Source organism: Panulirus ornatus, chromosome 7 (assembly GCF_036320965.1).
Source record: "Panulirus ornatus isolate Po-2019 chromosome 7, ASM3632096v1, whole genome shotgun sequence".
Lineage (NCBI taxonomy): Eukaryota > Metazoa > Arthropoda > Malacostraca > Decapoda > Palinuridae > Panulirus > Panulirus ornatus.
In genome coordinates this window covers 30,453,601-30,466,859 of record NC_092230.1, presented here as the reverse complement: position 1 = coordinate 30,466,859, position 13,259 = coordinate 30,453,601, and the positions used below count along the sequence as shown (strand labels likewise).

The 13,259-nt window shown below is 42.7% G+C and overlaps 1 protein-coding gene across 1 annotated transcript; it reads left to right on the top strand.

The window, feature by feature from the left end:
• The first annotated feature begins 4,127 nt into the window (after window positions 1-4,127).
• On the top strand, window positions 4,128-10,879 carry LOC139749493 (uncharacterized). The gene is made up of 6 exons (XM_071663415.1): window positions 4,128-4,539; window positions 5,432-5,615; window positions 7,680-7,919; window positions 8,155-8,265; window positions 8,597-8,789; window positions 8,921-10,879. The coding sequence occupies exons 1-6, from the start codon at window positions 4,342-4,344 to the stop codon at window positions 9,030-9,032; spliced, it is 1,038 nt and encodes a 345-aa protein (XP_071519516.1). The 5' UTR covers window positions 4,128-4,341; the 3' UTR covers window positions 9,033-10,879.
• Window positions 10,880-13,259: the final 2,380 nt, after the last annotated feature.

The window sequence follows — 13,259 nt, the reverse complement described above, 5'->3', positions numbered from 1 at the left end:
GTAATTATGTAATAACAGGTTGAAAGTACAGTAGGTTGGTAGTAATGTGAGTGAGTTGTGGAGTTTATGTAATAATGTGATTGGGTGGGTTGGGCTATCCTGTCTGTGTCATGTGCGCATCCTGCCTAAGCGTGGAAGCGAGACATCAAAGCATAAATATATAAATAGTGTCAAATTTGTATGTTGATGTATGATAGATATAATATTTTTTGTTTATTTCGATACTAAATGATTTGGAATTACAGAGGTGCGTTGAGAACAGAGGAGGTGTTGAAGTGGTTTGGGCACTTGAGGGATGATTAGGCCATTACCGAGTATATTTTGGAAGAAAGAAAAAAAAATATGAAGATGGAGGAATTAGATTTTCTGTTGTCGGCCTGACTGCGGACTAAAGAGGGAAGATGGGTGTGGAAGTGATTTCTTTCTCCCTATCTACCAGGATATTATATTATATTTTTATGATATTATATAATTTATTTGATTTCTTTTTTATACTTGCCTATGATATAATACAAGTATAATAAATATATATATATATATATATATATATATATTATATATATATATATATATATATATATATATATACATATATATGTGTGTGTGTGTGTGTGTGTGTGTGTGTGTGTATATTCACACAATAACCTAAGGAACGTAACAAAAATATTACCCAATGCGTTAGGGCGCGCGAGAGTAAGGTAACGTTTTCTGAGGCCTTGACATTTATTGAATCCCTCTCATTGGCTCCCCACTTGTGCGAATGTCTCACATCAGTCTGGCAGTGGCTAGGCTAGTCACTGTCACCTACCCTCATAACCCACTAGTCTAGGTTACCCTGCAACACTCAGTCTCTGGCCTATCCGGCAACACTTGCGTAAGGTCAGACTACATGTATCCAGTCCTAGAGGGGTGAGTCACGCCATAATGTTTGAGGGGAGGGTAATAACATTCCAGGGTGAAGGTGGGGTAGTAAGGGTAGACTGTCTGCGGCCAGGCATCCCCACCGACAACAGGAAATGTTACGTACATGTTACTCGTTCATGTCACATGTGATGTAACGAGGCCCAGTACACACACACATCTCATAACTACATGTCCTGTACGTACCGGGATCTCAGACTTCAAAGTCTGAACAGCGTTGCGACTGCTTTACTGAAAGGGATATCCTTAAAGACATCCTGACGCCACATCCAAAATCTGCCACGAACTGACCTATCTATACAGAGGGCTGATGTCATCATACTAGTATATGTACATTTTGTAATCACACGTCCTAAGTGTTATGTATTCTGACCTTAGCATTACTGTCAGTGTTAACATAGCTACCGAAATGTGCTCTCAATGTCCACAACATTGTCTGGAGTCGTATTCATACAAGACTTGTCTGGAGTCGTATTCATACAAGACTTGTCTGGAGTCGTATTCATACAAGACTTCGGTGATACTCTGTATATATGTGTCCTGGATCACTGTACACTACATTGTGTCCTGCTTCACAAACACTCATACTCATGGTATCCGTAAGTTGTTTGTGTATATACTTCAATGGTCATTCCAACTCCTACTGTCCGACAATCAGTGTTAACAAGATGTTCTTTACATGTATGACTTATACCACACAAATGTTGTTACTAATGTTACTGTCAGTATCACTTACTATGCTGTAACTAAGTATCATGTATTTCATGTATCCTAGACTTCCCTCCTGTAACCAGAAGAAGACCCTCTGAGTCCCTGGATCCATCCTGTCGTCACCCTTCTATAATGATGTGATGTGCCCAAGCTCAACACTGGCCTCCACCCACCACTAGCCATGCACCCTTCACCCATGCCATCACTGACATGCTTTCTCAGTGCATCTGAAGATCACAAAATGAAAATAAAAAAGTGTGGGACAACGTATGGGTTAGCACGAAGGTCGCGTTTTTATATCTAAGGGTCATGGAACTTCGAGCTCAAGGGCCGCACTGTCATGCTTATAGGGATAAAAGGTCTGAAAGGTTAGAAAGGTTAGTCTTAGAAATCTAGCGTAGGTCTGACCTCTCGCACATTATATCATCCAACCAATTGTCTTACCAAGAGTACCCGAAGATGTGCATGAAAACAAGGTCTTTGTGAGGCTGGTGTGGCAGGTACACCATGATACGAGGAAGAAGCAACTGGTCCCACCTACACCCACCACCACCACCAACCAGCAGCAGCAGCAGCAGCAGCAGCCGGGTACTTGTTCATGCCCTGCGGAAGAAATCTGGGAAAATTTGTTTTGTAGCCGGTGCATTCTTCTGTTAGCCCCCCAGCCTGCCCAGTCACTAGTCACATTCACAAGAAACAGGTTTGCCTCCTGCACTGCTTCAGTGTTTGATACACAAGGTAATCATTTCTCTTCTCAGAAGTGGTATGAACGTTGAGGATAAAGAAAAAAGGAAAATGCTAGCTGAAATGATTGGCCGATATATATATATATATATATATATATATATATATATATATATATATATATATATATATATATATATATAGATAGATAGATAGATAGATAGATAGAGAGAGAGAGAGAGAGAGAGAGAGAGAGAGAGAGAGAACGTATATCCGTGGAAGAAAGGTGAGGTAAGTGGAAGGAGAGAAAACTCTACGGATCAAACACGCCTTCCACAAACCCTGTACATCCATATTCAAGGCACCCTCAAGGTTTTACTTCCGCTGGAAGGAGAAAGAGTGACTTCTTCAACACGGTGGGACGTGGCGCAGTACATAAGGAACAGATTTCAGCAACTGACTCTTGTCAGCATAACAAGTCACCACGTACAAACAATCCCTTTACCAACAGCCAATTCTAGACTTGGATCGATGAGGCGGACAGACTAACGCACGAAATATCGTTTCTCTACTTAATAACTACATCGATTCCTCTGCCAACCACCACCACCACTACAGGCACACCCACAATTAGACAAGGAAACCAAAAACAATTCTTAGCCAGCAACAAGAACGCCTGAGAGTACCAAATGGAGCCTAGTTTTGTGTGTAGGCTGGATTTCATAGGTTCAAGTGAGTCACTTAGCTTTGCTGTTCTTGTAGTATGAAAGTTGAACCCACCCACTTCAATGGCCCACCAAACCAAATTATGCCCTTCATCACTAGTTCACCACGTCACGCCATACGTCCACACTACGTTAATGATACAGCAGGAAAACCCAAAACAACAACAGATCGACAAGAGGCTAAGTGAATATATCCTACATTAAGACTTACTGGCAACTCATCCAACAAAAATTTAGTCTATCACTATCTTATTCTTCTCTTGCTATTGCAACTAAAAAAAACTTTTGTCTCTCCAAGATCCCTCTCATGCATTTTTTGGAATGAATATGTAACACTAGAGAACGTCATGAATAAGTAAGAAATGTGTAAAAAAGATAGAGGTGGCAGTTTTTGAAGTTGCCAGATGTCAATATATGAGGAACAGTTTGGCATTGTACGTAGGTGTGCGTGCTCCCGTCAAATATCAATAGTCTACGAAAACATTAATTTCTCAAATCATTACCATACGATTTTGGATGAATTAATCGTCGTTTCATATGATTAAAGGAACAAGCTTGTTACTGACTAGTGCAGACTACAGATTTCCCCAACCAATGTGTATGTACATCTGTATTCTTTCCTCAATTATGATTATGCTCTTCGTAGCGCGAAACGGTCCTCGTGGCAAGATAAACCACTCTATATAGATACATCTACCCAAAGCTACACACACGAGACTCCACAATCAGGGCCACAGAGGAAAATTACATGAACCAGCAGAACCACAGAATAATATCGGAACGAGCTTCCCCAAGTAAGTGTCTCCTCTCTAACCGTGTTAGGGGAAACGATCTATCACGCCACACATCTCTTATGTAACCGATCTCGCTTTCCTCATGCGCTTCACAAACTCCGAATTACACCAGTAGAGAATATCGAGCTGTCTAATGGTACGTTGCTTACATTTCCATTGAGTTTCTTTTCACTTAATACGCGATGCGGATCTGCTTTCATAGTCATCATGTATAGAATGCCACAAAAGCATACACCTGATCAAAATAGATCCAAGGGATCTAAACGTTTTTCTGTTCAGCCAATGTGTTTGTGTGTGTGTGTGTGTGTGTGTGTGTGTTTGGTGGGGGGAGGAGGGGGGGACAAGTATAAAGCAGGAGCGGCGCGAGTTGAACGCTTAGTAGCAACCTCCCACTCCTACGAGTCACTAGAGCACTCCGTTTCCCGCCAGTAAATCCACAGGGAATATTATCTCTCGAGAGATAACAACTTTCGTTTTTCCACCAAGTGTAAACGTCCCAAGCCATAATGGATTTCAGTATCGGGGACAACCAGGCCGACTACACTAAGCCTTTAATGTCCACTGTTGACAATGGGGAAAACATTGTCCTTACCAATCTGGATAATATGCAAACCTACCCAGCGATGTACGACGTGCAACACGAAGGATTACTGAACGACTGCACTTCCTCAGATAGCGTTGGTTTCCACAACTACCTTGGGGAGGTAAGCCTTCTTACCAATAAACACATCCATTCCTTCCTTATAGGTTTTACTATTATTACACCACAAAAGCGTTTACACGTATCCTTACATTATGGAATCGTATTAATAAATAGGGTAACGATAACACCTGCTTGAGTATACTCTTTGTTATAGCTTTATGGTGTTGAAAATTCTTTAGTGAATCCAAGGAATAAGATTGTACATATTTCTTAACTGATAACACTGACACTGGATGACGACAAAGTTCACGGGCTCCATACTTCTAGCAGACTCTACTGACTGCAGCAAGAACAACATGCCACTCTACATAATTCATACGAAAACAAATTACGGAAGATAATTTGAACTCGCAGCCATGTTTATTTCCATGCATGAGATATTATGGTCAGGAAAAACTAATGTCGTATGAGGCTACCAGGTGTTTGTGCACAACCTTCTTGACCTGGCATCCTCACTAGATTGTATGTTTACTTGTCGCTCAGGCTCTCCTGTCAGCTGGCATACGACGACCACTGATACCTTAACCTTAGCTCTACTATGTACAATAAATTCATTGAGGGAATTGACTTCATACAGTACACGAGGAGGAAGAAATGGATTGAAAAGTTTTTTTTTTCTTAAGCATTTAAATGATGTGGAATTCGTAGGTATTAACATAACACAGTTTAGAGATGCCAAGAAAGTTTTTTTTTAACATTCTGAAATGCAAAGATATTTAGTAAGTTTATGCGAAGTGATGTTTGCCTACTAGGTTAATGGATGAAACTCTGCCACAGAGATATCAAACATTTTGTCATCACGAGAGCTATTGTTGGTTTCAAGTTACACTGTCAACACTACCCATGTGGCCAGTTCTTTCATGTTAAAGGTAACACTGCTATTCCTCCTGCAGGATGGCCATAGCTGGGCCAGCCAGGTATGCCCCCAACAAAACATGGACCACTTTTACGTCAACAATGACTTCCCCGTCACCGGGGACGACCTCACGTATTGCTCCCAGCATGACTACCCCTACAGTTCAGGCATGCACGACAGCAACCCGGAGTTCCAGAAGGTGTTGGGCGCCAACGACCTCGGTAAGTACTTCATACCTCACCACTTACTATTCTTATTATTCATAAGGTCGACATTTTATCCGCAAAATCTTTATTTTCACCAAAAAACAATAATGATTTTGCGTAGGCGCATATGATAAAATTCTACGGACTTAGCCATGATTACCCTGAGCAGTAACGGCAGTTATTGCACCACACAGGAGTTAGTTTCTGGACACGCTTGTCTGTTTCCTGAGTTTGGCTAGGAATAGCTGCAGTTATCCATCAGTCACTACCACTTCTCAAAAACATGAACGAGCCCATTCTGCCCAGATACCAACAGCGTTAAAAATTATCTTGCAAAAGCCGTCATCCCTACCCTCTCATCACCTCACCTCCTCAGTGTAAATAGATTAATAGATATATTAAAAATCAAATAAAAATTACGAAGAAACACTATAGAAAAAAAAAACTACTCGGGCTTGCAATTAAAATCGACAACCGATATCGTTTACTCCATGTTTGTTTTACGCTCTATACGGGGCCTTGGGCATGGAGCCCACTGCTCATGAAACTGTGTCAACTTTATTATAAGATTGTTGTTATATTAATGCTTTACAAGAAAACAAATATAGAAACTGCACAGTAAACATGACTATTACGCGAGTGAAAAATAGTGTATCGGGCATGGGAATAACCGCAAAAATATATCACTTGTACTTTCACAATTCACTCGTTATTTAGCGTTATTATTAAAGAGAGCGTATATGTTTGTAAATGTTAAACAGTTATTTGTGAAAGCAAACTCATTGGTATGCAGTAAGAGTAAGCGAAAGCAGTTGTTTACTTACGGGAAGAATTATAGGCTGATGCCAAGTGACACTCGAACGACAGGTGACACTTGATGGCTACGCTCAGTATGGGGCGTTGGAGCTGGAAGCAACTCATCGTCCGAAAACATTTCGATGGCATTACTTAGCAGTTTAATGGTCATTAATTTTTTTCGTAGAAGTATACTTCGTGGACTCATATATATATATATATATATATATATATATATATATATATATATATATATATATATATATATATATATATAACGTCATTAATTATGTAGTTTCTGCATCCTTTGTCCATTCTAGTCCCAGACAGGATTTCGAACAAATCGCGGTGCGATTATCGGTCGTCGATTTTTAACGAGACCCGAATAACCAGAGGTGTAGTTCCATCCATCTCAAATTGGTCTAAAGGTCTTCACTGCATCATAACAAGATCAGCTCCGATAGTGACCAAATATACGGTGTCTTACTGTTATGCTGATCCTGTGTAGACAACACCGGCTGCCGGGATCATTGAGGTAGTCAGCGTCAGTCGAACAAGTTGCCCACCTTCGTGAGATGTCCATTATCATCTCTGGGCCACTCACACTCTTAATGCATGTGCCGTCCTTGCTTTAACCTTGCGTGTCAAAGATTCGCCGCGTCCAAGCCTGCGCAGGACCCTCGTTAGTGACAGTCCTCCGTCAGATGTGCTATTATTATTAGCACATGTCGGGTCTCTCTCTCTCTCTCTCTCTCTCTCTCTCTCTCTCTCTCTCTCTCTCTCTCTCTCTCTCTCTCTCTCTTGACTGTATGGGCGTATTTAAGAGGATAAGTGTGTGTGTGTGTGTGTGTGTGTGTGTGTGTGGTACAGATTCAGCAGGTTCAAGCCGGCCATAGGCTCTTGTTCATGACAGCTCCTCCTCAAAGGTCCATTATTAGCACAGCACAGGTGTGTGGCTGTCAGAGTGTTGACTTCTAAGTGGATGTGTGTGTGTGTGTGTGTGTGTGTGTGTGTGTGTGTGTTTAATGACAATCTTCATGAATCAGTTAATCTTTTATAGACTTAAGATAATTATATGTACGTGAATAGTATGTACAGTTCCATATATAATGACATTATATGATATACAATTCTATTCAGATATTCAATATATAATGACATTATATTATACGACAAACAAAAGTTATCATTTTTAACAGTACATTAGCTGAAGACGTATAAAGATGTTTCTGAAACTATGACATAATGGCGAAGATATTAATAAGATTATTTATTGCTTTACAGAGGAATTCGGTTCCAATGATGAATACGATGACGCCACCTCCCCCTACAGCGAGGGAAGTGAGCTATCTAGTGATTACGAACTGTTGCAGGTAATAAACATGCCTCAAGATTTAACTGAACTAGACAACTACGTGCACCTGGGGACTCCCAGCGAATCCCTGCTCACGGACCACCAGCCCATGAACATCGACAGTGTCTACCATGAAAACCAGTACACACCGCTCTGCACAGTCAAGTCTGGTTAGTTGACGTAACAAACACCTGTCTCTCATGTGATGGCCACAATTTCCTTGATATCAATAAGCTCTTTTCCAAGTTCACTGTACAATTAGAATACTAAATTACAGTCACCTAGATTTGAGAATACTTTCCCTCCATTTTATTTACCCCAACAAACTCAGCATTCCATTTCAGTCATGTGAGTCTGTATCTCGCAACTTTCAAAATTAAAACAATTTTTTCTCTCGTCCTGCAGAGGAGCCGTTGAGCTTCGACGAAAGCTCTTGTGACACCGATTCGTCCTTAGAGCCCAGTGCCTCCAACTGCAGCGCCCTTGAGAAGATCCACACCAGCTCCAGGAAAAGAGGTTAGCAGTTCTCTGCCATGTTGAGAGACATTTATCAATGTTGACGACAAAGTCACTACAAAATACGAGATAAACAATAAAACTATATATATATATATATATATATATATATATATATATATATATATATATATATATATATATATATATATATATATATACCATAGTAACCCCTATCAGACCAAAGAAAATGATAAATTCATGGGACACCACTGAATTCAGAAGGACTCGAACTTTTTTCTTTCAATAATGTGTTTGCAGTCTCTAGTTTATATATAATACATCACCCACTTTATAGTATGGCTGACAGAGGCATCTTCTTCATTTGCAGTTCGCGGGCCCAAGAACTGGGAGTTTGTGATCCGCCTGCTGAACGACAATAACTTCAACCCCGAAGTGATCCGCTGGGAAGATAAGGCTGCATCCACCTTCCGCTTCGTCAACCCCGCGAAAGTTGCCCAGATGTGGGGTCAGAGGTCAAACAAACCTAACCTAACCTACGACAACTTCGCCCGAGGACTAAGGTAAGAGATCCGTGCATATTTCAAAATGATCCTTAAATCATTCGAGACTATACTTTGTTCACATATTGTAATTATATCAAAAAAGGAAAAGAGAATAGTATAGTATACGTTACACGTTACTCTGCCCTCAGGTACCACTACAAAACAGGAGCTCTGAATTCCGTGTCCGACAGGCAGCTGGTATACAGATGTGGCCCGAAAGCACTCGAGTTCCTCCGGAAACTTTCTCAAAAGTCTTCCTAAAGAGTAAGGAGGGATGCCTCTAAGGTTCTCATGAAAATATTCGCATTGCAATCTGGAAGGCCGTACGGCTGACTGTAACTCTGGAAGGACTCGCGTCACGTGTCTCTGGTCCAGTATCAATGGGATGGTTCACAACACGGGTTCCACTAGTCCAGTACGTATAGAAGAGCCTATGTCAGGGGTCACATTGGTCCAGTACCTATAGAAGGGTCCACGACACGGATTCTACTGGTCCAGTACCTATGGAAGAGCCGATGTCATGGGTCACACTGGTCCAGTACCTATGAAAGGGTCCACGACAAGGATCTCTGGTTCAGACCTATGAAAGAGGCCATGTCATGGGTCACACTGGTCGAGTATCTATGAAGAGTTTTGTTGACTTGGGTTCAGTCCGGGTTCTGTATGTACCATGACAGCTCTCTAGAGCCAAAGCCATGAAGTTTGGCGCTGCTAGCCAGCCTGAGGAAGGCAGATATTCCAGGTCTAAGTGTCAAAGTTTGAGCGAGTAAATCGCCACACTCACCTGTCTGTTGATGTGGTGGAAAGTGGTGTGAGCTGACCTCTTCTCACCCACAGTCAATGCTGACTCTGGCTTCACTCAGCGGGTGGCGCCTGGTGCCTACTCTGAAGAAAACTGTACATTCGGGTCTAAAAAGACTGAATACTTCGATCACAGACTCCCATGGCGTAACGGTGAATGTACCTGACCGTTACGCATTTACAAGCTGCTTAGGGTTACGGCAATCGGTCCACAGTCAACCCAGCTGTTCATCCACCAGCAGGGGTTGATCGATCAAATGTTTACCTGGCTCAGGCTAGGGTATATATGTGTAGCGTTAATGGGATGGCCTTAATTAGAGCCTTAGGTGCTCGCGCCGTCTCGGCTAACATAAAAGAATAAAAAATAGAAGAGGATGATCCTCTTTCACAAGTGAACTGATATGCAAATGTCCTTCACGATACTACTTTTGATCCAAAAAAATAAGAATATAATATTCACCCAAAGCTGATTTAAGCTGATTGACTAAGGCTTACAATGCAACCAAACACGGTCTCGTGCATCAGTAACGGTGCTTTATATATTCTTCCTAGGCGTGAAACGATAGATGATAAATGACAGAAGTACCTGATTAATGATAGCGTTCATATATTTTTATGCTACAAACTGCTCATTCTTTGTTAAAGAAGGACAACTTTCCTTCTTTAGGGAAACAATTGTATACTTCGGATGAAATATATAAATAATGTCTATACTTCGGATGAAATATACAAATAATGTCTATACTTCGGATGAAATATATAAATAATGTCTATACTTCGGATGAAATATATAAATAATGTCTATACTTCGGATGAAATATATAGTGTCAATAACAACTTCATTGATAACAAGCTATGTAACAGCCGAAGCAATTTATAAATACTGTACAGACAAATGTTACCACAAGCTACTAACGACACTGGTTAACTACTCATCTTAACAAGTACTGTTGATTGTTACTATTAACAAACTAAATTCAGATTTTCTAACTACTGTCACATGACAACTTGGTGAAACTACATGTTTCACAACGATGTCTCTCAAATAATAGTCAGTAATATATGAATATATTCAAGTGTGTGTTTGTGTGTGTGAGAGGGAAAGAGTCGTGCAATAATGTTCTTAACCTTGTACCATGTCTTTCCTCCTCTCAAGAAGACTCATAAGAAAGACAAATTTAATGACTTATCTGTGATATAAATGGGCTTATTTGTTATGGATGTTTATAGATCTACAGAAGAGATTATTATAATGTTTTATTCATGGAGGGATCTATATATGCTATGTAATAAATGGTTATATTTAATGTGTTGTTTGCCGTCAGATGACCTTATATGCCATATGTACTACGAAGAACAGCAGTGATCAATCATTACCCGCTACATACTGAGAAAGAAGTACTGTGTTCACTCACGGAATATAAATGAACAGTTCTCTGTAATTCGCTGATTAAACAGTTCTCTTTAAATTCACTGTATAAACAGTTCTCCTTGACTAACTGAATAAACACATCTTAATTGACTGAAAGAACAGATCTTCATTCACTGAAAGCGCATTGAGAGTGAAGGAAACAAAACTTTCCATATTACAGTGTATTTGCATGAAATAAGAGAGTTGATGGGAGAGGTGTACGTGCTGATGACAGTATGAACAGAGCCACACCCACTGGACACATTACACATGCCCTACCACCTCCATGCTGAACAAGGATCCTAATAACTATCATACCAGACACAGGAGAGGAGCACCACGTGCTGAGCACCAGAAAATATCCCAGAGAACATCAACTTACAAATCCACTGTAGAGAAAATGTAATGACAAAAGGTCTTATTATAATCCTTATTACGAATAAACTTTTGAGATAGGACTGGAGATGCCGGGAATGTTCATCCCAAAACTATGAAGTTTATCAAATGGTCACTTTTTTTTTAAACGTTGTAGGCTCCAGCCATGAACAAAAGTCGACAACAAGGCCGGGTCTTAACTGAAATAAAGTGAAGTTTTTTACGAATTTCGAAGGAAACGAAAATCCTGCCTTTTCAAATGTACCAGGTCTTACTTATTGGGAAAGACATGAGAGGGGAGACTCGTACAGAGCTCCAAAGCTTCGACGTGTGGGGAGAGAAACAGTTATCAAAACGGCCCATCCTTGAGTTGCCAACGGCCACACAGTAATCATGCAACACAGCAGCTTGCCGAGTATTGCGTGGTCTTCCTAATGGTTGGGGGCATAAGAGCAGTCAGCTCTCGGGGGCAAAAACCATGATAGACCAATTACGTCTTGGTGATTGATATGATTTACTTCATCCTGTTTCTCTCTCCTTCATTCTTGTGAACAAGGATGTGAACCAACCACTCTTCTTTCATTCATTGATTCAGTCAGTTATTCCTTCATTACACTTTGCTCTCCTTCTGCAGGCCAAGCGATTAAACGGATAAACTGGGACCGTCCCAGCAATCCTTGAAAGTTCATCACCAACCTAGTGGGCTGGGATTTCCCATCACCACCTAGGTGGGCTGGGACACCTCATCACCAACCTAGTGGGCTGGGATTTCCCATCACCACCTAGGTGGGCTGGGACACCTCATCACCAACCTAGTGGGCTGGGACAGCCCATCACCACCCTGGTGGGCTGGGATTTCCTATCACCACCTAGGTGGGCTGGGACAGCCCATCACCACCCTGGTGGGCTGGGATTGCCCATCACCACCTAGGTGGGCTGGGACAGCCCATCACCACCTAGGTGGGTTGGGATTGCCCATCACCACCTGGGTGGGTTGGGACAGCCTATCACCACCCTGTTGAGCTGGGACTGCACATCACCACTCTGGTGGGCTGGGATTTCCCATCACCACCTTGGTGGGCTGGAATTGCACATCACCATCTTGGTGGGCTGGGACTGCCCATCACAACCCTGGTGGGCTGGGACCGCCCATCACCACCCAGGTGGGCTGGGACGGCCCATCACCACCTTGGTGGGCTGGGACCGCCCATCACCACCCTGGTAGGTTGGGGCGGCCCATCACCACCCAGGTGGGCTGGTACTGCCTATCACCACACTGGTGGGCTGGGACTGCCCATCACCACCCTGGTGGGCTGGGACTGCCCATCACCACCCTGGTGGGCTGGGACAGCCCATCACCACTCTGGTGGGCTGGGATTGCCCATAACCACCTGGGTGAGCTGGGACAGCCCATCACCAGCCTGGTGGGCTGGGATTGCCCATCACCACCTGGGTGGGTTTGGATAGCCCATCACCACCCTGATGGGCTGGGATTTCCCATCACCACCTAGGTGGGCTGGGACAGCCCATCACCACTTTGGTGGGCTGGGATTGCCCATCACCACCCGGGCGGGTTGGGACAGCCCATCACCAGCCTGTTGAGCTGGGACTGCACATCACCACCCTGGTGGGCTGGGATTTCCCATCACCACCTTGGTGGGCTGGAATTGCACATCACCATCTTGGTGGGCTGGGACTGCCTATCACCACCCTGGTGGACTGGGACCGCCCATCACCACCCAGGTGGGCTCGGACTGCCCATCACCACCCTGGTGGGCTGGGACCGCCCATCACCACCCTGGTGGGCTGGGACCGCCCATCACCATCCAGGTGGGCTGGAATTGCCCATCACCACCCTAGTGGCCTTGGACTGCCCATCACCACCCTGGTGAGCTGGGACC

Coding starts and splice junctions, on each gene's coding strand:
- LOC139749493 (XM_071663415.1), top strand. CDS start 4,342: ATGGATTTCAGTATCGGGGACAACCAGGCCGACTACACTAAGCCTTTA. Junction 4,540..5,431: donor TCCACAACTACCTTGGGGAG/GTAAGCCTTCTT, acceptor TTCCTCCTGCAG/GATGGCCATAGCTGGGCCAG. Junction 7,920..8,154: donor GCTCTGCACAGTCAAGTCTG/GTTAGTTGACGT, acceptor CTCGTCCTGCAG/AGGAGCCGTTGAGCTTCGAC.